Source organism: Athene cunicularia (assembly GCF_003259725.1).
Source record: "Athene cunicularia isolate RWA chromosome 4 unlocalized genomic scaffold, athCun1 chr4_part1, whole genome shotgun sequence".
NCBI classification, from domain to species: domain Eukaryota; kingdom Metazoa; phylum Chordata; class Aves; order Strigiformes; family Strigidae; genus Athene; species Athene cunicularia.
Window position 1 is genome coordinate 32345070 of NW_020799098.1, and position 25850 is coordinate 32370919.

General features: G+C 35.7%; 1 protein-coding gene across 12 annotated transcripts in view; it reads left to right on the forward strand.

Moving 5' to 3' along the window:
- The first annotated feature begins 3121 nt into the window (after positions 1 to 3121).
- PCM1 (pericentriolar material 1) overlaps positions 3122 to 25850 on the forward strand; it is a 41295-nt gene continuing 18566 nt past the window's right edge. For 6 of the 12 annotated variants that reach the window (XM_026846655.1, XM_026846657.1, XM_026846660.1 and 3 more), the window contains exons 1-21: positions 3123 to 3580; positions 4183 to 4428; positions 5518 to 5790; positions 6337 to 6507; positions 6682 to 6798; positions 9991 to 10168; positions 12295 to 12404; positions 12821 to 13037; positions 14262 to 14460; positions 14749 to 14925; positions 15629 to 15786; positions 16003 to 16217; positions 17739 to 17893; positions 17975 to 18104; positions 18800 to 18934; positions 20420 to 20610; positions 21117 to 21314; positions 22235 to 22457; positions 22574 to 22719; positions 23941 to 24131; positions 25299 to 25482. In XM_026846655.1, coding sequence (XP_026702456.1) covers positions 3485 to 3580; positions 4183 to 4428; positions 5518 to 5790; positions 6337 to 6507; positions 6682 to 6798; positions 9991 to 10168; positions 12295 to 12404; positions 12821 to 13037; positions 14262 to 14460; positions 14749 to 14925; positions 15629 to 15786; positions 16003 to 16217; positions 17739 to 17893; positions 17975 to 18104; positions 18800 to 18934; positions 20420 to 20610; positions 21117 to 21314; positions 22235 to 22457; positions 22574 to 22719; positions 23941 to 24131; positions 25299 to 25482 — 3710 coding nt within the window. In that variant the 5' untranslated portion in view covers positions 3123 to 3484. Of the gene's footprint in view, positions 3581 to 4182; positions 4429 to 5517; positions 5791 to 6336; positions 6508 to 6681; positions 6799 to 9990; positions 10169 to 12294; positions 12405 to 12820; positions 13038 to 14261; positions 14461 to 14748; positions 14926 to 15628; positions 15787 to 16002; positions 16218 to 17738; positions 17894 to 17974; positions 18105 to 18799; positions 18935 to 20419; positions 20611 to 21116; positions 21315 to 22234; positions 22458 to 22573; positions 22720 to 23940; positions 24132 to 25298; positions 25483 to 25850 lie in introns of all 12 variants that reach the window. The other 6 variants (XM_026846661.1, XM_026846667.1, XM_026846665.1 and 3 more) reach the window with 5 other exon arrangements.

Genomic DNA, 25850 nt, shown 5'->3' on the forward strand with positions numbered 1-25850 from the left:
GGGCGCCGGGAAGGGCGGAGGTGCGCGACTCGGCCGGGGCCTGCGGGCCGGGGGTGCCGGGCGTTCCGCCGTGGGCCGGGTGTTCGAGCTTCCAGGTCCCTTTCGCGCGTTGCTCGTGTGGGGGCTGCCCGGTGCGACAGGGGAGGACTTGCTCCGCTGAGTGTTTCTGTTTGATGGTACTGTATGATTGGCAGTACTCGGCAGGTTTTGAATGAGTTGATGCTAAACTGATGCTAAACTAATGCTCAGTGAGGGGCGCGTGGCTTAAAATGCTAAATTTCAAGACGTTCGATCCTATTGTCAGTCTTTATAGCGCTATGATTTTTTTTTTACTACTTTGTTTTCTATTTTTAATTTTCAAAAGCTATGTGCAGAATTAAGTGCTCTTCAGAGCCGTTGCAGTTCACATAAATGCTACAGGAAAAATTGTCAAAAACAACTCTGCTGTAGAAAAAAAAGTATTTAAAACTATGTATTTAGTTCGTTAGCATGTTTGGTAGCGATACTTTGAGCAATTTGTATATTATGACTACAGCATTACATGTTTTGACTAATCGTACATCTGAAGTTACTATTTTTGTAGAAAATATACTTGACGGTCTTTTTTTTTTTTTTTTCCAAGTACCTTAGTAGATGTTGTAAGGCAGTACACACATGCTTAAATAGATTCTGTAATGTGCAATAATCTGAGATTGGTAATGGGTTGCTGGATGTAGAAATAGCATAATGGGAGGACACCAGATCTTTATAAAAGGACTTTTTCTGGAAATAGCTGGTAAAACGAAAAGTAAGGAAAAAATACAAATTAGTGAAGTATGTGTGTGGAGGTGAAAATCACAGCTTCCTAGGGGATAAGTTTTTCTTTAAGAAGAAACTTGGCTGAACCTCTTTGTATTTTTTAACTAAATCAAAGGCATAAAATATCAGTATAGCTCTGTGATCTTAAAATCACTTGAATATAACTTGGAAATCTGAAGACTGTAATGTTTAGAAACTTGCTGTCTGTGAAGGACACAGTTCTCTTAGAACACTTAAAAATTTTCTTGCTGGAAATAATCAGGATAGTATTATTTTTGAGCTGTAATTATTAGAGTGCACTGGTGTCTGCCTAGTGTCCTTGTTTGAGAATGTTATCCAGAGTATTACATGTGTGACAGTGAATTTACTTCAGAGGTAATCAGAGACTCCTACAGCAAAGATAGTTGAAGATAGCTTTTGTGAAAGTTCTAAATCAAATGTGAATAGTTATTTCTATTACATAAAGATGAATATTGCTACTTCTTGATTTTACAGCATAAGGTAGGGAAAAACTACTTTTGACATGGTTTTAGTAGAATTGTATAACACGAAGAAAAGCAAGTGCTTTACTGAATTGAACTGTAAATACAGATGGCCTCTAATCTTGTCAAGATGAACTTGTTATGCTTAGTGGTGTGGGCAGGATAGAGTACCACTTGAAGTGTTGAGTCTTGCACATCTGCAAAGTTGAACAGTTTATCTGTAACTGAAGAAAGTTCTTAGAAAATGTAGCTGTTTTTAAAATAAGCTAAGCTGGTAACTGTGTTAGCTTTGGATGCTTGTCAAATATACCTTGCGTTGGCAGGAGAGCTTCTCTGAACTTTTCACAGGATGCTTGTGCTTCTGCATGAAAGCAATGAAGATGTGAAAAGGCCTTGTGTTCTTGTTTTCTAAACAAATCTCACAGTTCACCTGGGTGAAAGTAGCGCAGAAGGTGTGGTTTCACAGTTGATGTGTCTGGGTTTCGCTTCTCCTCATGACATAGTTTTTATTTGCCTTCCTCGAGCCTGCAGATCTTATATACTCATAAGGTTAGCCAGACCAGAGAGCTTATCCAGTTGAGATCTCATCTGTCTTTTATTTCAGGTTTGTTTGTGGGCTACCTGGCTTATAGATGGTACTCTGATTGCACAGCCTAGTGGATATGTCTGTTGGGATGAAGAATGGAGTGTGAATGAATGTGCAAGGACAGCAGGGCACAGATCTGTCAGTTCCAAGAGTAACAGGCACTTAATTATACCTGTGTTAGGATTTTGATTGTGAGATGCAGAAGGTGAATTGTTCCTAACTGTGTTAGTGTGACTTAGGTTGGTATACTGCCAAGTGGAGATGCAGTATGATATAATGAGCATTTCCTTAATGGTATCGTAACAGGCTGTGTTTGCATTAAAATATTGCTTTGTGCCAGTGCACCTACTGAGAGGGCTGTACTGTGTGATTTTGACTGAATACTATACTTAAGCACAATAGGTGTACTAGTACAGCATTTAAACTTAGTTCAGGGTTAATTTTTTTTTCTGGAACTGATTTAAAAAAAACCCAACTTCTTAGATACTTCTTAATCTTGAGTTTTAGGCTATTTCTTCACCCATGTTGTGTGAAATCTTGGTATGAAAATTAATAGTAGATAGGTTGCAGTAAAACATTTAGAAATAGTCCTTTTTGATTCTTTTCCATTAAAGATAAAGCTAGGATCATATCTTAGCAGTTAAAACTAGCTGGAAAAAATAATTCTCTGCAAGACTGTTTTACCTCTACGTATGTAACAGAACTTCATAGTTGTTCACAAGCAAAAGTTTGCAGCTTTGTGCAGTGAAACTATGCCAGCAGCACTTAGGCTGCACAGGTTTTATTGCAGCCTGAGAGTATATGCAGTTATTTATTCTTCACCTTTTCAAACAGGCTAATCTAATTTTACTGCTATAAAGGAATACTTCATTTCTCCACTTAGAGATTTAACTTTTTTTATTACTACTGTCAAAACTAGGAGTGAAAATGAAAACTTTTGACATAGAGATTGCTTTATAATTCTCGGAATGACACTATTAGAGAGCAGAAAACTCTAAGAAACCCAAATCATTTGTTTTTTTTTTCCTAGAAACTACAACCTATGTAGCATGGCATTCAATGCATAAATAACTAAACCCGTAGTAAAGAAAGTAAAAATATTTTTATTGGTATCTATTTTCTGTGTATTGTATCAAGTATTCCCTTCAGTGCTCTGTTGTCAACATATTAATATTGAAATAAAGGTGAAAGTTTGTCCTACTGCATATCCAGAGTCACTTACTGTATTGAATAGACATCACCCTGGACCTGAAAGTGCAGGCTTTATGAATCACAAAGCAGCCTTTCCAAGAACTGTATAGTGTGTTTTGAAGTGAGGAAAATTGAGAGCCTAAGAAAAAGAAAAATTCCTTTTAAGAGCAGGGATTAAAAAAACCTCCAGATTCAACTGTTTAATTTCTAATGCTAGTATCTGTGTTCTCACAGTTACATTTTTAGTAACACGATTTAGTGAACAGGGGGTTTAGTTTCCTAGAACAGCCTTGTGTTTGCATTTTATAAAGAATATGTAGTTGTCATCTCAGATTATGAATCTTTAAAATACTTTACATAAACTGATTTCAGTACAACACATTTCTTTCAGCTGTTTCTTTCAGATTCTTTTTATTGATTGCTTGTCATGGCAACAGGAGGTGGTCCCTTTGAAGAAGGCATGAATGATCAGGATTTACCTAGCTGGAGCAATGAGAGCCTTGATGACCGGCTGAACAACACGGTATAATTGATCTTACTTTTCAGTTGCCATTTTATGCTGTACGTTAAAATTACCAGGAATATTCTGTTAGTGGCAGGTAACAACACAAAGCCCAAAGCCTTGTCAGTACAGCTTTACAGGTAAGTATCTGTAAAACCAATGAAAATAATTGAGGTAAATGTAAGCAAGCAACAAGGTTTGGTAATTCAGAGGTTTGGAAGTCTGTAGATGTATTTATGGGAAGTGTTTTGGGTAAATAAAGTAGCTAGACACAAAAGCATTGCAGGTGTCATGAAAGTGAAAACTCTTAATTTTAAAAGTTCTAATCTGCTGAAGAGTCTTCAGGAAAGAAGAAAAATGCAATTTTAGATTCATTTGAAATAATTTAATGCAGTGTAGGATGAAATAGGTTTAAAACTTCCTGAGAAGCTATTTTTTAATTTATGCAGTGGAGAAAATTGTAACGTGACATTTGCTCAAGGAAACTTAAGTGTATATTTTAATAGTGGTTTTTATTTTTACGTCTAAAATGGAAGTAAACTCTCTTTTACTGAATTGAAACAGTTGTTTTTTATCTATGTGGATAACAATTCTGAATTTTTTTCTTCCTTCTTTTCCTTAAGGACTGGAGAAGTCAACAAAAGAAAGCAAATAGATCTTCAGAAAAAAACAAGAAAAAACTTGGTGGGGAAGCTGAAACAAGGCTTACTAATGATATATCTCCAGAATCCTCACCTGGAATGGGACGACAGAAAACCAGAACTCCTCATAGTTTTCCTCATGCTCGATACATGACCCAGATGTCTGTTCCAGAGCAGGCTGAACTAGAAAGGCTTAAACAAAGAATAAACTTCAGTGATCTGGATCAGGTTTGTGTGAATACTAGCTCCCATTCTAAATGTAACTACCAAATTTATTCAGCTATGTTTTAATAATTTGACAGATGAATAAAGCAAGCTTTCATAAGTGATTAAAGTAAAAAAGCTTATAGGCGCTATGAGAGCCAAATCAAAATTCCGATTTTGAACTCAAGAAAATTATGGAAAGTTCAGAACTGTGGCTTTTTTCCCTTTCTTCCTCTCAATCATGAACAAATTCCTGTGTCCTCAGATCAGTATTTCTTATTCATCATACTTGTCTGCCACTCAAAAATATCTTTAATCTTATTTTGAAAGTCTGTTCTTGAAGTGCCAGTTTGCAATTCTGAACATGGTGGATTAAGCAGAAGAGTGGTGTTAAAAACTCCCCCTCAATAGAGTGTAGAGCAATTTATGGCATGAATTCCTGAGCCATAACTGCTTCTTTGGGAATATGGCACATTCATCCTTTCCTTGTCCAAAACAATGAAGAGCACGAGACTTTAATTCTCTGGTAACAAGGCATAAATTTGTTCTAACAGTTTCAGAATAGAAGCTTGTTAATCTTTGCCAAAGTTTATTAACTTGTTTGGGTTGTGAAGATTCTTTCAAATGTGATTCATTGCTTTGACTTAGAATATAAAGTTTGCGCATAACTTCCTCCCCAGATGTATGTTATGGCAACAAGTTGTTATTCATAAGGTCCTAAAGAAAAGCTGAAGTTATGAGGTATCGTGTTCTGCAAGTGAATATGTTGCTTTTCTGTTACTGTTATTCTCTGAAACGTACCTGGAAAAGTAGGATACCTTTCACTATAATAAAGGTGAAGGCCACAGCTGGGGTGAGGAACTAAGCTTTGAGGAGTTGCAGAACCCTTTTGCTTCTCAGCTGTTCTGGGAGCGTGAGCTTGCTTTCTGAAAACTCTATGGCAAATATCGCCCGCACTGTCTTTAGCTAGCTTTTGGCTAATCAGTGACTAAAGTAACCTTAAAATCAGCCTGATCATACTGCCAAACTGATAATCCAAGCAGTGAAACTAATCAGCGTTGAGAATATTTTCTTCCTCCAGTATAAAGCAATTGTTCTCTTGTTTCTTTATAGAGAAGCATTGGAAGTGATTCTCAAGGCAGGGCAACGGCTGCTAACAACAAACGTCAACTTACTGAAAACAAAAAACCGTTCAACTTCCTGTCACTGCAGATAAATACTAACAAAAGCAAAGATCCTGCCTCAGGTTCCCAAAAAAAGGAAAGTGGGGTATCGGTGCAATGTAAAGAGTTGTTTGGAGCTGCTGTAAGCAAGGATTTCTTGCAAAATTGTCAAGTCTCTGCTCAAGAAGATGGAAGGGGAGAAGCAGCTATGGATAGCAGCCAGGTATTTACATAGCCCATAAAGTCTACAGAATATTGACTCCTAAGAAGGGTTTCAATTACCTTGTTACTTTTCAGGGTATCTTCCTATATTTTCCAGAAGGTATGTGTTAAATATTTATTGGAAATACTTATCTTCCCCCTGTTCTAAAAGCGGACTTGAGGAAAATGTGGAAACAAACTTATTCATGTGTTGTTCTTTAGAAGTCTGCTTGTTGGTAACAGAAGCAGTATTTTCATCTTAGAGGCTGGTTCTCTTCCATACAGTTCCAGAAAATACTCTCACACTTTAATGTTTTCATATGTTAATGAGCTCAATTCTGTTTTAGCCTATGTCACAAGAAGCCCCCTTGCAACTTCATGCATCCATAAATCTATCATTACAAAAGCATTTCACTTTTAACCACTTGCAGAAGTGTGCTTATAAGATTGAAAGTACTAGTATGTCACCCCTTTAATTACTACTTTGCTGTTGCTATCACCATGTCTTGTGCATTAAATACATTAAAGCTGTAGCTGAATGCATTCAGTAATTTCAGTGTCTTTACAGATTGTGAGCAGACTAGTTCAAATTCGCGACTATATTGCTAAGGCCAGCTCCATGCGGGATGATCTTGTAGAGAAAAATGAAAGATCGGCCAATGTTGAGCGTTTATCACACCTTATAGATCACCTTAAAGAGCAGGAGAAATCCTATCTGAAATTTTTGCAAAAGATGCTTGTAAGTTTGAGAACATAATATATTTGTTTCTGCACTGTAAGTGTTTTAGGAGTTGACCTTTGATGTTTTGATGGTGCTCCTGGGGGTGTTGGCTTTGATATGTAGTACCTTCCATAATTCATTTTTACCTGCCCCCTTATATAGCTTTTGATTTATACTAATGAAATATTTCAGGCTAGAGAAAATGAGGAGGATGATGTTCGGACTATAGATTCAGCTGTGGGATCTGGTTCTGTAGGTGAGAGCACATCGCTAAACATTGATGTGCAGTCTGAGGCTTCAGATACCACGGTAAGCTGCCTTTTAGTAATTAAGGTGCTAGAAATGAACAGGGGTTTTTGGTTTTGTTGTGATTGTTATGATAGTGTCATAATCTACAGTCCAATTAAAAAAAAAATAAATCCCGGATACTCTGTTCAGAAGGTATTCATGCATGTGCGGATTTTTTTTTTCATGTAGGGAAAAAACTAATGATTCTGTCACAACAAAAATGTATCTTTATTTTTTAAAAAAATCTTTAGTCTTTACAGTAGAATGAAGGGTTAAATATTTGCTTTGGCAGAGTATGCACTGGATTGATGTAGGAAAGAATGATTTACTATAAAATTTTTGATTTATAACTTTGTTTCTGTTAATGGGGAAAACTTGCTGGTGTTGGGTGAGAAGAGGTTTAGTAATGAGTGGGCCATTCCACTTGCTAGTGGCGTGATAGAAAACTGACCTAACACAGAAGTTTCTCTCCTTTTTTGGAGACATGAGCACCTTTTAGAAAATGTGTTCTGTAATTAGTTTGGAGATACACAGACAATCTTTCTTTCTATTTATAAAAGCTTTTATATTAACATGGTAAATGGTTCTTGTAGTAAATACAAAAGCATTTTAATAATAACTTATGTTTTACATCTTCCAATACTAATATACTGAGGACAGTGTAGCACCTAAGAGCTAATACTCTTTCGGCTAGTTAGTGCACTGAAAGCTCTCCAGATGAGGGGAATTGATGTTCGTGGAAGTAAAACAGCAGTCAAAACATAAAGAAGTTTTTGTCATTATTTTTAGGTTTGTAAGAACTCTTTCTATCCCTCTAAAAAAAAATAAATTATAAACACAGAAGACATACTTTCAACACCCCCCCCAAAAAATTGGAAACTAGTAAGAGACTAGTACATTTTTTTTAAAAAGTATGTGCGTAAACTTGCATTTTTCTTCATCTTTGCAGAATGGGTTTTACTTTTATTGTTTGGCTTGTCATTTTGCATCTAATTTCTCTTTACATGCAGCTTGAATATATGACATGTAGAATGAATTTCCAGTCTTAAAAGGTTGATTTCTGTATGGAGCTATATTGGTTTTCATTATTTGACAAGATAGAAGTGGGTAACTTAAAAGTGCACGCTAAGTTGAAGCACATGTTTAAAATCTAACCTACTAAACTATTTAATGAAGGAGGTATCTTTTAGTTTGAGCATTTGGCCCCACATTGAGGACAAACTAAGGGAATTCAGCTTCACAAGAACAGGTTACAGTAAGCTCTAAAGGGAAAAGTGACAGAGCTGCTCTGAAAGGCAGGGGAATCTGGCCTTGTAGGATTAATAGTCAAGAACATGGATTGCTTTCAAAGGTACACTTCAAAATATTACTTTAGCCTCCAATAGGGTTTATACATGCTGACTTTTTTTCCTCTTGTTAAATGCTTCAGATGCATTTGTTACTCACAGTGAATGTTTGGCCTGCTTATCCATAACCAGCTATCTTTTCATTGAAAGAATCTTTTTTGCCTAGAGTCTTTTTTTCCCATTAGATAGAAATGTTTGACAGCTTTCTCTTCTGAAGTGTCAATACAGATAAGTATTAAATGTAACTGTACAGCAGGAGTTCTGATTTTACATAGATTAACCTTCCAGTTTTGCTGTTCTCTTCTTGGAAAAAGATACCGTAAATGTGACTTCCAGGCACTTGTCTTGTTAACACCAATAGTCTGCCAATGCAAATTGAAACTAATACCACATAGAGAAAACAAATTAGGGAAGGTAGCCCTAACTTGTTCCACAAATATTTTTGTATAGCTGTAAATACTTGGTTGAAAGGAGGAAGACTTAAGGGGCTTGGAGTTTAAAACTTCTGTTGTTATCTGTTACCAGTTCTTCTATGGCTTTGTCTCTTACTCTGATTTTTTTGTTAAAGGTTTGATTTTTTTTTTTTTGCCATAAAATAAAAGGCTTGAATGTTTTCAAGCTTATTAGTCTGAATATAGCTTAAAAAAAATTGTGATTTTGATGAACTCAAGCAAATCTGATGCTTCAGGTAAAGCTGTATAGGTGAGGAAGACAGAGACATCCCCTTATTCCCTTGCTTCCATTTGTTCCTTTTTGTGTTGATTTTATTGCATACTCTGTTTTGACTTGGATCTTTATATATATGGTGAAAGTTTAACATGAATGATCAGTGCCAGTTGCAGTGCATGTTTTAGTGACACTTTAAGAAGTTTAGAATTCTGGATGTGTTCTTCTTTGTCTGCTGGAATATTGAGCATTCCCTGGTATCCAGAACTAGTTAATAAGGTGCCTGCTTCTATTTTGACATTTAGTGCAGAATTTTTGTACTGAAAGAATTTTGTACTTGAAGAACTCAGCACTATGTGGACAGATGATGCTTTTAATTTAGAAATGTTCTTTTTAAATATTTGTAAACTCCTAATGAAAAGGAGGCAAATTTTTCCATGGTTTCATCTGCATAGTGAAATAATCCAACTTCAAACAGGGTCAGGATTTTAACGGTGGATATCTCATTAATTTGCTGACAATCCTTGAATAAAAGTTTTGAGACAAATCTTCAGCTTTTAGTAAGGATAAGATTTAATAAATTTTATCTGCTTAACATGCTTTCATTTCTTCAGATCTATTTCCATGTGTTGGAATATATGGTATAGAGGGACTTCTGTACATTTTTTTGTTTTAAATTGGTTTACCTAAATCTGCTCTATTCTATTATCTGTGGCATAAATACAGCATACAAAACTAAACCCACTATAGGTTAGAGGAGAAAAAAATGTCTAAAACACTGATGAAAATCTAGATGTTGTAGGCCAGTAAATCAATCTAGATCTTGTATTATACAGTCCATGTTACTATGCCTTATTTTGCTTAGCTTTACCAGTCTCAAGGTCTTCTATGACTAAAGAGACAGAGGGATGCTTAGGTTAGTTTTTGGAACATTAGAGCAGCTGAGTGGATTTCTAAAGAAAACATAACCCCCAGAGGTGTTAAGCATGTCTTGGTGGTACAGGCTCTCCCTATGGGATGTCTAAAATTTTTAGGCTGAAAAGGACTACCGGAAAGGTGAAGCTGTTTCATTTTCACCTTTTTACACTAACCAGGCTGTTAGATTTATTAAAGTCCTGCTTGTTTAAAGACTTATGTCACTAGTAATCAAAAAAACAGATGTATTGTCATGATTATGGTAATGTTCTTCCATATCTTGCAGGCCAGAGATCCTCAACAGGAAGCTAAAGAAGAGTTGGAGAACTTGAAGAAGCAGCATGATTTATTGAAAAGGATGCTACAACAGCAGGAGCAATTGAAGGCTCTTCAGGGAAGACAGGCAGCTCTTCTTGCTTTGCAGCATAAAGCAGAGCAAGCAATTGCTGTCATGGATGATTCTGGTATGTGGTATGATGGTGTCTTTGCCATGTTAGCATGCTGATTGAATGATTAAAGCTGGACTTGTGGAATACACACTAAAAGGTCTTTTTTTACTGCAGTGCTTCTATTTCTGAAAAGAGTTGGCATTGTAACATTGTAAAATGTGTGTTTTTCAGTTGATTGTGTGAGTTAATTTACTGTGGTTTACTTATAAAATCCTAAAAGTGTGTATTTTTCTCCTAAGAATTGGTCTATGACCTCAGATTAGGAGTCTGCCTCTCATCTCCATCTTTGTACCAGGCCTTTGAAGGAAAGAATCAGACTGGGGGATATAGAGTGTGCTCTCCCTTTCTTCATGCTTCTGGTTACAGGCAGTTAGTAGTTTGAGTTTTTATTTGCTTCTTCATAGGATTTTGGTTTTAGTGGCTGGTTGCTTGGCTGTTTAATAGCCATTGGTAAACTAATGATTTATCCGGTAAAAGAATGGAGGAAGTTGCTAAAGCAGTTACATAAGTAAATACGAAACTAGAACTCTGTGAGATTCCATGGCATGTTAACTGGGGACGTGGTTCTGATAACAGAGCACCATCATTATGTTATAATGTTCACTTTAAAAGCATTCTACTAATTCTTATATTCCCAGTTCTTCAAAAAAAAATCTTTGGGACAGAGACTTCCCTCTGATATCTGCTTAAAGCTTGTTAGCAGAGTTGTTTTCTCAGGAGTTCAGCCTTAAAAGGGAGATAGTTGTCCTTCATTGGTGTACTCTTGGCATGTGAATTATCTTCTGTTGGAAGCTTGTCCTGCACCCCATGCTTCCCTAAATCCTGTTCAGTTTTCTTTAGAAATAGGGTACAGTTATGTGTGTATTTATAGGGAATTACATGTTTGCACTGACACATTCAGCAATGTAAGCATTGGTTTCTACATTTTACAAAAGGTCTCTTTTTAAGGTTCTTTGTTCTGATGAGCTCCTCTTTGTGCTTTTTCTCCTGTCCTTGCTTTGATAGACTATAAGAAAGAAGTGGAACTAGTTAAGAAAACTGTAGATTTTAGTGTAGGAAGAGAAGCAGAGCAGTTGGTGAGTAAAGAGCTTTTAGAAAGCTACCACAGGAGCAAGAGAAGCAGTCATCTTCGGAAGGTGTTTCCTTGTTTCTTAAATGGTTTTCAGTAATTATTTTTCTCCCATCTGCTCTGTGGCAGTAGACCTGTGATGGAATCTACTTTCTCCTCTTCCCTCAGATATAGAAAACTCCATCTTGCTGAGGAGTGGGTAGGTGAAGTGGGTAGAAAATAGGATTACTTATGATAAATTAGAACTTTTTTTTAGTTCTTTGGTGGTGTTTTTGTTTCTTACTTTCACTTGTGTCACAACGGTTTTACTGCTGTTTGTTGACTTCTGTAAAGATGTGGTACATGAAGGAATTGTAGAATAGGAAATGTAAAGATTCAACATAAGGCAAAAAAATTGGTTTTAAACTTGAAAAATAGTAAAACTTTATTATGGAGGTAAGAAAGTCGTGGTCTATGGGGAAAATGAGTAATACTTGTGCTTGATTTTTCATTATGACATGTTGATTCATGTTTAGGGTAACAGTTACTTGGATCTCTCAGTTGATAGTACTGCCTGAATCTGAGCTTTCAGGGAGGGGGAAAAAGGCTGTTGTCTTAATGTATTCCTCTCACAAAGCTTTTTGAAGGACAAACCCCTGTTGGCAGTTGTAAAGATTACAATTTATACCAAGATGAAATCTTGGTGTCCTTAATTTATTGCTTTAAGAAAATGACATGCAGTGTTCTTAGTTTGGCTATACTAAGTAATAACAATTTTGTTTCTAACAAGCAAAATGTTTCCATCAACCCTAGGCAGCTTGGTGGTTTTCATTTTGCTCCGACCTTTTTAGCAAAACACCAAACAGACATACAAAGTCCTTTTGTGTGGTTCTTCACAAAGGACCTCTGAGTTGGCTTGTTAGTATTTCTGTAATGGAAGTAATCTTTCAAGAATAGAGTGGGTGAGAAGGACACAACATTAAAGAGGTGCAGTATACTGATGTTCTTGAGAAACCAAACGTTTTCATCAAATAGCCTTTATTTCATCATTGTGGAAAATAATTTAGATTTTCTCCTCCTTCTGCATGCCCAGTTGTAACAGAGACTACAGGTAGTGTTTCAGGAGTAAGCCTTACATCAGAACTGAATGAAGAATTGAATGACTTAATTCAGCGCTTTCACAACCAACTTCATGATTCTCAGGTCAGTCCTTGGATTGCACTGTATAAGTCTTGCCATTGTCTGTGTTTCTTACTATTTTCAACAGTGCAGTTAAATGTTTGTCTGCTTATTTGCATGCAGTTGCTAGTGGAGTAATGAGGTTTTCCAAACTTGAAAGCTCAGCATCTTCTGTTCTTAAGAGTTATTAGCTGACTGGTCTGTGCTTTCCGTCTCAGTTTCCTATGAACATCCAAAGAAGTATTTTCTGTATCACAATATAATTATATATTAAATATATAATTAGAATATCATGAAAGTGTTTTTGGTATCAGTTTTGCTTTATAATGTTGTTTGTTGTGGTGTTGAGCCTAGCAAGCCTGTAAGAAGGCTTCTTGTTTCTTACTGTTTATTTGGCTTTTTTCATAGTATTCTGAATAAAATGAAATTACTCTTTGTAGACACAGTCTGTACCAGACAATAGAAGGCAAGCAGAAAGTCTTTCACTTACCAGAGAGGTTTCACAGAGCAGGAACTCTTCAATGTCTGAGCACCTGTCAGATGAGAAGGCGCAGCTTTTTAACAAGATGCGAATGTTGCAGGGTAAAAAGCAAAAAATGGACAAACTGTTAGGTGAACTTCATACGCTTCGTGACCAACATCTAAATAACTCCTCCTGTAAGTAAATAGAGACAGAATTGTATCTTTTCAGAAGTTCAACTTTTTTAACATGCATATTTGTAACATGATCTTTCCTGTTGCAACTGGTTAATGAAATGCAGGTAATAAAGCTGTGCTGGAGCAATATTATGCAATTAATGCTGTGTAAGTTTCTGGCTTAATGGAGAGCTCTGAGTAATTATGAGTGTTTTTGCTAGTAGCAATTTGGTTTATAACATTGAAATTGTCTGATGTGAGAATGTGACGGGATACTTTTTTTCTTCAAGGCTTGACTGACACATGTGACTTGTGGAGTGTACCATATGAACTTGAACTTTAGGTATTTTTATCACAGTAAACCAGTATTTATGTTCATGTCACTTCAGATATTAGTAGTTCTGTGGTGTTACAAGGTTTGCTTGTCTGCTGCCAAAAGATTTTTCTTATACAGTAGTCATAGGGACTTTGATCATAGGCCATACCAGATGGCCATACCATTAACTGTCTGAATGAACTGGAGTTTCGTCCTGTTCCTTAGCCAGCTTTTTCTTTTCCTTAAAGTATTTATGTGGGCCTACTTGCTGCTCTCACTTTCTATTTCTAGAAATACTTTTGTACTGGTGAATTATACTGGTTTGTCCTATAGCTGGAAACTTCTGAGGGGTGATCACAGTGTATTCTGATCAACATGAAGAAGTGAGGCAGTTGAAGCATGGTCCTGGTGAAGGGCAGACTGATATATTAGTTACACTAGTATACCTCCATTTTTTTACATGTACTTAAAAGCATATAATATGAACATATTTGGATGTGATTTTATGAAGCTGGAAGAAGCAAGTGTCAAATGTCTCATTGGCGAAAGAGCTTAGCAGAAGAAAAAAAATTGATAACATTTCAACATGATAAAAAGAAAAATACTAAATTTCAAATAAAGCCATTCAGCTGTAAATAAACCCTTAAAAGAACTGTTTGGGCAGATTCACAGCATGAAAGCTTCCACTTCTGAAGTTTGATAAAGCTAAAAGTAACCTACTGAAGTATTGTTTACAATAGCTACTTACTACACTCTGCTTAATTTCATTGCATACCGTGTAACAAGACAAAAGCATTTGTTGTTATAAGAAAATAAGTTATTAACTGCTGGTTTGTATGTTGATAATAATTTCTGTAGTTACTTAACTGTATTAAAATGTGGGTTCCTTTTTGCAAGCTGTGCTTATGAGCTATATTTCTTTTCTGTAGTTTTTCCTACTTCAGGTTCTCCTCAAAGGAGTATTGATCAAAGAAGTACAACTTCAGCTGCTTCTGGTCCTGCAGGCATAGTAACTGTTGTCAATGGTGAATCAAATAGCCTGGCATCTGCTCCCTATCCTCCTGATTGCCTGGTTTCTCAGAATGAGAGTGAAGAGGATGACAATCTAAATCCAACAGAAAAGCTTCAGTAAAAGTTCTTTATTTTTTTTTTCATAATGTGCTTTAGTGATTTTGAGTGTTACCCTTAAGTTCTGTGTTAGGAAACAATTTCCTGTTTTAATTTACTTCATTTAGTATATAGACCATTTAGTAAATGATCCAAGACAGTTAAATGCATTCAGAGCTTCAAGCAGAAGATTCTTACAGCTAGGAAAATGGCAGTAAACTTTAAGAGCTATAAACTATATAGGTACTTTTTACCTCTACATAGATATGTTTAATATGACAAAACACAGCATCTTCTTTTTTTTCTCAGGAAGCTAAATGAAGTTCGTAAGAGACTGAATGAGTTACGTGAGTTAGTTCACTACTATGAACAAACATCTGATATGATGACAGATGCTGTGAATGAAAACACTAAGGAAGAGGAGGAAACAGAAGAATCAGAAAGTGATTCTGAATGTGAAGATCCACAGCCTGTTACAAATATTAGGTTCTCATCTTTTTTGTCATTATAAATCTTTGTAGCTAAGTTGTTGCAGTTTTCCTGACGCAATATATTATTTCAGTCAAACAGAAGTAACTTAATTCTGGGATTACAGTAACTTTCTCAAGTTTTTCATTTGAAGCCGCTTTCTTAAACAGATAACAATCTTGTCCTTGGTAACTTACGTAGATTTTGGACATCTAGAAAATCACTATAAGAGACTTCAAATTCTCTAATTCCTTTGGGTTTAAGCACTGAATTATGTGTATGGAATTGCACTAGAAGTTTAACAGGCCTAGACTAGGGAATTGGAATGAAAACAAACTTCAGTTTAGGGAGGCATTTACAGCTGTAGCCTAACAGGGCAATGGTGTGCATCAAGGATCTTCACTGTGCAGAAATGAATACTGATTTAGCTGTGAATCATAAAGTTTTTATAATATAAACATATACCTTGAAAGCATTTCATATTGTAGATCTGGCAGGGGATAATGCATAGCTGTTTCTGATTGCTTAAAAAAAATAAAAAGCTTTTGGAGAGATGGCCATTGAGAAATTTCAAATGTCTGGACTGATTTTATATGGCATTGAATTTTTTTTAAGGGTCAGGACACATTCCTATAAAAGCCACTTAATAAAATGGCTGAAGTAAAATTCCATCAATATCAGTTCTTTTAAAAGTTAACATGAGTAATGTATTTTACCCTAGAAACCCTCAAGGAATCAGTAGTTGGAGTGAAATAAATAGCAACTCAAATGTACAATGTGGAACTAATAACAGAGATGGAAGACATCTTAATACAGACTGTGAAATAAATAACCGATCTGCTGCTAATATAAGGACTCTCAAAATGTCTTCTACTCTAGGTATGTTCTAAAAATCTAGTAATAATTTTAAGTCTTAGTGCAGATGATTTTGATTGCCATACCAAATTTGGGAGAAAATTGTTTGAGTAAAATGTTCAAGAGTCTAATGATTAAGCAGATTTTTTTTTTTTTTTCTAATGTCTAGTAGTTACAGTGGCCTTTAGAAGCTCAGTAATGTGTCATTGGTACTGTTTTGTTTCCTCTCCCTATTTCCAGACTGTCATAATAGGGAGGATGACAAAGACACTGACGTACCCCAAGGTGAAGATGATGAAGTGGAAGAAGATAGAGTTAGTGAAGATTCCATATCTAGTCACAGAAGCAGCCTGGGTGATGCTGCTGGAGATGCTGAGTTTGAGCAGAAGATCAATAGACTTATAGCTGCAAAACAGAAACTTAGACAGTTACAAAACCTTGCTGCTATGGTTCAGGTATTTTATAAATACAAATGTGTGCAAAAAGTAGCATTCATTATTTCATGTAGTGTATAACATAGGTGAAAAACACTCTACTTAGCATAATATTTAAAATGCTAATTTTTAGGCTCGGAGAAAAAAACGTTTGATTTTTTTCATTGTTGGAATTCTCTTGCACGTTGCTAACTTAACAGAAGAATGGCTTTAATACTTAACCTTAGCACTGTTTTACAAAATATTAACCAAGAAGTCTCATATTTTTTTAAGCAATAGTGATCTACATTTTGAAGTATATAATGAATATTCATTAGTTTTAGGTTTTGAATCCTAGGTTTTGCAACACTTCAATCATTGAGGAAAAACTACTTGGTTTTGAATGAAATCTTTACATGTTGCAACATGTTCAAGTTGGGTATTTTGGTTTGGGGGTGATGTTTTCTGGCATTTTTGGGAATCTTGACGGCCAGCTATGAGTTGAAAGGTTTTTTTCATTCAGAATATCTCATACTAACTTAGTGATATTTATTTAAAACATGTTTTCATATATGTAATGTCCCTACAGAATGCACACATTTGAGTACCATCTGATGTAGTGTCTGCAAACTGAATACACATAGGCGTATCAGAAATGTAAAGTCTCTGTGTGAGAACTCTGAAATCAATCTCAATTAGAACATACGTTTTGCAATAGCAGCAGTATAAGCACTATCTTGTTACTTGGAAGAGTATACTGCTATCAAAAATTTATTAGCATCAAGATCAATCTTGTTTTTTTATCATCACTGTAGAGATGTTAACAGAATTAGAGATGATACAGCAGCTTCCTTAAGAAGTAACCTAATTAATGGCATGTCTTCAATCTTTCCTTTGAATTTACAAGGCTTGTATCTGTATGTACTCAGTAATGGTACTGTAGGTCTGCGTAGCTGTGTTGTACATGGTCACTCATCATGACCTCTCTTGTTAAGCAGGTTCTGTGTTAAGAATGATCATGTTGGAAAACAAAAGAAGCAGTGGCTACAGCTTTAGTATTTTTTATTTAAATTGAGGACTGAAAATACAATAATTATGAAAACAAGTGGAATAGAGAACCATGTAGAAAGAGTTTCTAAATACTTTAGATTTAAATTTCAAGAGTAGTTCTGTTTTTATTTTAAGCTGTTGATAGTAATATTTAACTTCATGGCTACAGTAATTAAGCAGTCTTGTTCACCTCAGTCTCCTATTCCTCTTTTCACCTCCCCCTTTGTTTCTTGACATGCCTGTGTGTTTCTATCCACTCAGGCATAAAAGAGAAATCAACTGGTTTGTGCTTTCATCGTGAGACAAGTTAACTTGTATTTATAGTGCAAGTTAAATTCGCTCATTGATTTATCTGAGTCATGATGCCATGAAGATGATGACTTCATAGACTGAACTAAAGATAAAGCCATTCAGACTTTTTAGTTTTGGAGAATTAGTTTGACAAACTAAACTTGTTACATTTTGTGTATCATCTTGAAAATAGTCTAAATGCCTTTTGTGACATCCTTCTAGGGTGATGATCCAGAACCTCAAGCAGCAATTGCAAATGCATCTAATATTGGTGACTTGTTTTTGGGTGAGATGGAAGAGGCAAAGCAACAGCCAAATAATGTCCGAGCTAGTACCAACAAGTTACAAAAAGATGTAGGACTAAATGAAAAAGCAAGGTATGCCTTTATCAAGGGATAGTAGAATCATGCTTTAGGCAACTTCATGCCAAGTAATATGTGGATAACTTACTTGCACAGAGAGAAGTTTTATGAAGCTAAACTTCAGCAGCAGCAACAGGAGCTTAAGCAGTTACAAGAAGAAAGAAGAAAACTGATTGAAATTCAAGAAAAAATTCAAGTGTTACAGAAAGCTTGTCCTGACCTTCAAGTAGGTACAATGTATTTCTTTGCTTTCTTAAGCTGTTGAGCAATGAAGCATAAGATACCTTTTACACCATTTTTTCACTGTAAAAATTGGAAAGAATTTAAATTTGTATACTGTAAGCAGCTGGACTTCTAAGCCTAGAGAAGAGCTCTGGTTATCTCATTCCACTCTAGGATCTTGCACAGTGATTTCTGTATCAAGCTTGAATTTCACAGTAGTTTGACCTCAAAAGCCTTGATATAAAGTCTTCAAAGACAGAGAACTTTCTTATTTTTAACCTGAAATGTGTCTGTCCATACTTGCTAGTCACTGCACCTTCATTCCAAGTAGTCATTTGCAGGATCTGGTATTTTGAAACAATATTGTGTCTTACAACTATGGTCAACACCTTGTTGTATTCAAACTTAACTGCACAGTGCTGTACTGTGTCATACTCTTTGAAGATGAACTTTTTTCAGTGAAGTGAGCAGTAAATTATAAATATTTTGCATCTACAGCATTATGTAATATTATATTATGTAAAAATAAATTTTGTTGTTTCCTGGCTAAGTTCGGAGAAAAGTATTTAGCCTTGATTTTGAAATCCCTTTTCGCTGAATACTAATTCTTCTACCTCATAAAGCCTGAACTGTGCTGTATTTTAACAGAAGGTAAGTTTTAGAAAGCTACCCTACTCTGTTTTGCTGTTTTGCTTTCAGTTGTCAGCTGGCCTGGGTAACTGCCCAGCAAATAGGCATTCTTCACCAGCAACCTCAACTCCGGCGATGAATGAGTGTAATGCAGCTGGCAAGCCTTTACTTGAGTTTGATGAATCTGTAGCAGTAGGCAATGAGGTATTTCATACTTGATATTCTGTGACTTTAAAAAGGTTTGTTAATGAAAAATGTTCTAGGTAACATGGACACATTTTTAAGTACTTGGCATGGGAAGTGAAGTAGTAGCCATTTTAACAAAGTGTTTCATTTCTGGAAAGAAGTTAATACTGACCTGCACTGGCAAGCGATCTTTCCCCAAGTATGGCAGTTGTTGCCAAAAATTAACGTGGAAGTTGAATGAGTTTTGTGTTTGTACTGTGAACATGGGATAGTGTATACCACAGGCAAGACATCCATGAAGAAAATGATAGCACTGTTTGAAATGTAGTTTACCTTCTATGTGTGTTCCTTCCTCTTTTCCCCTAAAGTTCATGTTTTGAATAATGATCTGAATATTACATAGTCTTTCTGAAAATTATGCTAACATTTGTAGGGTTAGAGGGAAATGTGGTGAAAAGTGCTTCCTGGCTAGATCAGATGTCAGAAACAAATATCTGAAAAATAACTTTTTAAAAGATGTTTTTTGTAAGTTGCATCAGCATTGCTGTAAATTCTCCTTTAACAGTTTAGGTGAGGCTGATTTGGGCAATGCCTGTACTGTTGTCATTAAAAGTCAAATTTTCCTTCTCTAAGAAGAGAATTTCAGAACTTTGACATCTTCTAAATAAGCGTTATAGGACAACTTGTTTCTTTTCACTAAATAAAAGATATGAATTATTCCTGCTGAAAAGAAACTGTCTCTACAGTGAATATGCTGATGCAATTGCTAACAGTTTACAAACAAGTTGGCTTATTAACTGTCGAAGTACATATGGATTTCTGTTGGAAAACATTTTAGCTCTGCTACCACCAACTCATTTGTTTTGCTTTCAGGCTTGAGTACATTGTCACTTGCCTGTCTCTCAAGTCTGTTTTCTAGACTAATTGTTTATGAAGTTGGGTTTGTATGTTACTCTATTAGGTTGTGCTGTTTATGTGTTCGTAAAAGTATCTTGCCAGTTATGTGTTCAGTGTATCTAGTTTAATGTAGGTAAAGACCTCTTTCTATCTATACCTTTCCCTTTATGTGCTCTTCTTTGTAAATCATAGCTTTCTTAGGTCTTGTTCAACAATACACTGCAACTTAAAGCTTCGGCAGGTTGCAGAAAATCCTTTTGTTGTATTCTGTGCTTGTCACAATTTTCAGATTTCTTCAGAGGGTAATATTCTGTCATGCTACTTAAAGATCTAACTAACAATGCATAAATTATGTGATAGAAACAGTGTTGAGTGAAACTTGCGCTTTTTTTCTTAATTATGTCTGTAAAGTTTCTTTACTTTATTAGATGTTGCAGTATTTGAGATAAATAGTAAATACAGAATATATTTTGCAGCTTTCTCTGTTGTGGTTTCAGTTAGTGTAATACCAAGGTCTGAACAAAAAGGTATCAGTGTAGTATCAAATACTGACATTTTAATGTGCTTTAGTATTTGTTTATATTCTGATATTCCATTTGTAAACAGTTATGGTCTGAGATGAGAAGACATGAGCTTTTAAGAGAAGAGTTGCGACAGAGAAGAAAGCAACTTGAAGCTTTAATGGCTGAACATCAGAGGAGGAGAGAGCTCACAGAAACGGTATCTACTGTTGCTGCGTCTGTTAAAAGTGAAGGATCAGAAGTCCAGCATACTCCACAGCAGAGTAGGACTGAAAAGTAAGAACATGAGTCACTCTGTGGTAGTCAGTGGGTGCTTCTGTGTTTTAGTTAGATGTCAGTCTTGGGGCAGTTTCCTGTTCTAATCTGAGCACTGAATGAGATGATGGGGCAGTAAATTGATTTGTTGACTGCTAAAGCGACTGTTGACTGTTAGTTGGTAACTTGTCAGTTTTATGGGTCTTCCCAGCATATTTAGTCTCCCCTGCTCCCTAAATGTTGAAAATCACCTAAGTTATCTCTACACCATTTTTAACAATAATAAAGTAATAATTTTCCAGAACGGTAAGTAATTCTAACTAACTGTGCCAGTATCAGAAGAATACTAGTTTCATTTTCCATTGGTGAGATGTTTAAACTAATTTTGGTGCAGCTTGATTAATTGAAGATAGACCTATAATTGTCAACAGATTTTTTTTTTTAATGATTTATCATAAACTAAAGAAGAAAGTACTCCTCCCTTCCCAAACATCATTTTAATTTTTTTTTTCTCCAATGTTCACTAGGACAATGGCTACATGGGGAGGTTCTACCCAGTGTGCACTAGAGGAAGAGAATGGAGATGAAGATGGTTGTCTCTCTGATGGAGTCGGTCAGGCAGAAGAAGAGGAGGAAGATGCGTCAAGTTTGAATGACAGTTTCTCTATTTATCCCAATAACAACATACCAGAAAATGCATATTTTGTTAAAGAAAACAAAGATAGGTTAGTGGCATTACTTGTTGATACAATGCTTGTCAGAGTATATTTGGAAGGGGTGGAAGAAGCATTGCATTACTTACAAGGCATCCTTTTACAGCATAGTGAAATATCTTTCTGCTTGCTAGGGAGCTGTGTGTAGTGGCACTTCCTTGTCTGACACTCTGTACCTGCAGTGTGTATAACTGACTATGTCTTCTGGTTTTGGTTGTACTAAATGTCTGCCACTGAGCTCTGCAGTTGTGTTGTAGTAGCTCCTTATGTTACCATGGCTTTGTAATCAGCTTAAAAGATAACCTGTATGAAATTTTTGCCATATTGATTGGTCTCTTCAGAAAAAATACTTCAGACAATTAAACTAACAAATTTTTTGCTTTCAAATTGTTGGCTTTTTCAGCTTTGAAAACTATTTCTTAAGAGATACTTTAATAAAAATTTTTTTTAAACTCTTGCTTACCTAATTGATTTCCCTAATAAGCTTTACGTGACGTATGCCACGTTAAAAGTAATGTATATCTCTTCAGTTGACTTTCTCTATTTTGATACCAAAATAATTTCAGTAGATAGTGGCCTTCTCGTCAGGAGCTGGACCTCTTAATTCTTAGTGTATTGTGTTGGTGGTCTGTGTTTTCGTCTGAGTACATATTATGTATCAGTAATGGACGATACTAAAAACAAGATCTGGAAACATCCTTAGCAATTCTTTTTTGACAGTGGTGGTCGGTGTGGCTGTTAACTTTCCATTTGTTTAGGATAATGTTGGATTGACAAAATTGCATGGGTGATTAGGTGGCACACTGAAATGGCATGTGCCAGATGAGTTGTTAATGTACAGCTGAAATGTAATTTGAGTAGTGGAAGTATCCTTAGAACAAATTGTTTGAAATGTCAGCTTTTGTCCTCATTGTTCCTTTCTCCCCACTCAGGTGGAAAAATTGCCGTCCTCTTTCAGCAGATGGGAATTATCGTCCATTGTCTAAGGCCAGGCAACAGCAAAACATAAGCATGCGACGTCAGGAAAATCTTCGGTGGATGTCTGAACTTTCATATGTGGAAGAGAAGGAGCAATGGCAAGAGCAGATCAATCAGTTGAAGAAACAGCATGAATTTAGTGTTAGCGTTTGTCAAACTTTGATGCAGGATCAGCAGGTAGATACAAAGTGCAATTATTTTGCTGTTCTCTGTGTTTTTTTCCCTCTAAAACTTTACAGCAGTGACTTCTGGTTTTGGTAATTTGGTGACTGTCATGTATTTTCTTTCCACAGACCCTCTCTTGTCTTCTACAGACTTTGCTTACAGGCCCTTACAATATGATGCCCAGTAATGTTACATCTTCACAAGTGCATCTAATTATGCATCAGTTAAACCAGTGTTACACTCAACTGACTTGGCAGCAGAATAACATCCAAAGGTTTGTATTGGTGTTTGACTGTGGACCTTGAAATGCCTTCAGTAACAGAGAACATGGTAATGTAAATAAAAGATTACAGATAATAGTTAAATATGAGGCTGCTGAACTTCTGAGTTGATTACAAGCTTTTGAAATTGTAAACAGCATTTTTGGTTGATTTTTACACCATTGCTTTAACACCTTTGGTTCTTCTTGAGTAATCTCAAGTGAAGAGAACTGAAAGATGTCATCTCTTCCAAAAATCTGATGCGATAGCTTTATTTTACAGAATCATAGAATCTCAGGTTGGAAGGGACTTCAAGAATCATGTGGTCCAACCTTTCTTGGTAAAAGTGCAGTCTAGACAAGATGGCCCAGCACCCTGTCCAGCTGAACCTTAAAAGTGTCCAGTGTGGGGGAATCCACCACTTCGCAAGGGAGATTATTCCAATGGCTGATTGCTCTCATTGTGAGAGTAACTTGTACCCATTACCCTTCGACTTTTCCATGTGACTCCTTGTAAAGAGGGAGTCTCCATCTTCTCTGCAGCCACCCTTTAAATACTGTAACATGGTGAAAAAGTCTCCCCTAAGCTTTTTCGTTTTTTTGGTGTAGACTTGCTTTCCTTGAATATGTTTTTATGTCTCTAGTCTTCGTTAGACTACCTGGCAAGATTGTGGATTCTGATGGTTATGGAAAGATGAGGCAAAGACTTTTCATCCTTTCTCAGTCAGTCAGAATTTATGCTGACTTATGCTCCATTTGGTTGTACTACTGCTACCTTCTGAACAATGTTACTTTTCAAAAAAAGATGCAATAGTAATTTCAATTCCCCACATAAATGTTCAGGCTCTTTGTCTCTGTATTTGGTATGTGGTATATAGTTACTGGCCTCAATACAACATTTTACAGTAGGTTTAACGCTGCTTTCTGCATGTACTTTGTGTCTTATTTAAGTTTCTTTATCAGCCTGCCTTTTTTTTAGCATCTAGTCAATTTTTTGTTGAACCTCTAGAAAAATGACTAGTAGTACAGAGTGGTTGGTTTTAAAACTGTTCCTATCTGTTGCTCAGGAATAAATATGAGGGTTTTTTTTTTCCCTAGCTCAATGGAGCAGTTCTTTATGTACATTACATGGGGAAAGTGAAATAATAGTAATTTCAAATTACTTGAGTATAAAGTTACAGCTTTCCCTTAGTGTTCTTGTTTTCCCTCAAGTGTTTATTTTTCCTTATTTTCAAGGTTGAAACAAATGTTAAACGATCTTATGCGCCAGCAAGAACAACAGTGTCAAGAGAAACCATCAAGAAAGGAGAGAGGCAGTAGTGCACCACCACCTCCATCTCCTGTTTTCTGTCCATTCAGCTTTCCTCCACAACCTGTGAACCTGTTTAATGTACCAGGATTTACTAATTTTTCTTCCTTTGCTCCAGGTGAGTATTCCTACAGGTGTAGTAATTTCAAGAATTTCTGTTCCTTCATTTAATTGAAATCTTAATGTGAACTTACGGAAACTCTGGGACTTTTTTTTTTTATATTGAAATGGTATTAAACAGTACTTGTGTGAATCTGTATTATCCTAGCAGAAGTTTGTTAATGTTTATTTCTGAACAGTTGTATATTTTGACTTAAATATGAAAAGCAAGGCTTTCTCAATAAGAAGTTGGTTATAGTTAAGAACAGCCACTTCATAAAGTTAACACTTTAAATGTTCTTCATCCAGCATGTGGGAAACAACCTCTGAAGCTTTTACATACCTTCAGCAAGCCTTTAATAGTGTTCTCAGTCAACCCTCTAATGTTAAGTTGGCATTTTGTAATTATTTCTCTCTTAGAAGTTCCAGCACTTTTTTTTTGTTTGTTTTAAATGCCTGTAAAAGGAGTGTGTTACTAATTTTTGTTCTTATAGAGTAACTGTTGACTTAGATACAATGTTCCTAATCTGATTACCTAGCCTACTTTTAGGGTTGAATTTGAAATGGAAAAAAATACAGGTCATTTACTGTATCAGTAAAAGTTGCTAAAGCTGTCTTAATATTTTTCAGGAAACCAGGAAATAGGCATAGACCTAGATAGCAGCTTTCAGATTCTAAAGTCTGTTTTCTGTTTAAGAATATATTTTCCATAAATTATATGGAACCTGCATGGAAGAATAGTTAGTTCAATTTGCCATTGCTGTAAAGATTCTGAAGTTAAAATAAGTATTATGAATTTGGCTGCTTTAACTCCTAAGAATACTTGTACTGTTGGAATTTTTTGTCAGTTTGACAGTAGTTGAAGTATTGATAAAGTCTTCATGCAGACAGAGCTCTGCCTTTTTTGGAACTGATGTCACTTGTACCTTCACTTGTAGGAGCTCTTTACTGGGGTTCTTAAGTCTCTCCACTGATGGGATTGTAGGGGCATGTGTAGTATCCAATAATGTTTGAAACCTGCATTAAGATAAATTCTGATTATTGTGGTGCTTTCAGGATGAAAATCTTTTTCCCCTTTTTATTTTTGCTTCATAATTTTATGTTGTCATACAATATGTCTCGAATTTGACTCCTAACACACAGATAAATGAGGTAGCATCTTCTGACTCTCCTGTTCTCTTTGTAGGTATCAACTATAATCCAGTGTTCCCTTCTGGGTTTGGAGACTTTTCCCACAATATTTCCCCACAGAGCAGTGAGCAGCAAGAGCAACAGCATCCTATAGATCATATTGCTTCTGGGAAAACTGAGTATATGGCATTCCCCAAACCCTTTGAAAGCAGTTCTTCTAACGGAGTAGAAAAACAAAGGTATTTCATATCACACTGCAACTCTCCTTTAATAATTTTTCTCCCTTCTCTGTTTTCTGAGGCTTGTGTGAATTCATCACTGTTTCAGGAAATTTACTGTAATAGAATTACAAGATGAGCTTTACTTGTAGTTTCTCAGTTAAATTTTTTTACTACTTTTAAAACTTTTTTTTCTCTATATTAACTAATGTATCATTTCATTAACATTTTAACATCAAATATAGTGGTGGAGTGGTTTTGTTATACTTTTTGTAAGTGGAAGAAGATTTCATTTCCATGCTTTCTGAGACAGCTGTTTGAATAACTAGAGGATATTATTTCAGTGAATGCTTATTTTTTGTGCTACAGTAGACTACTGAATGCTGTTG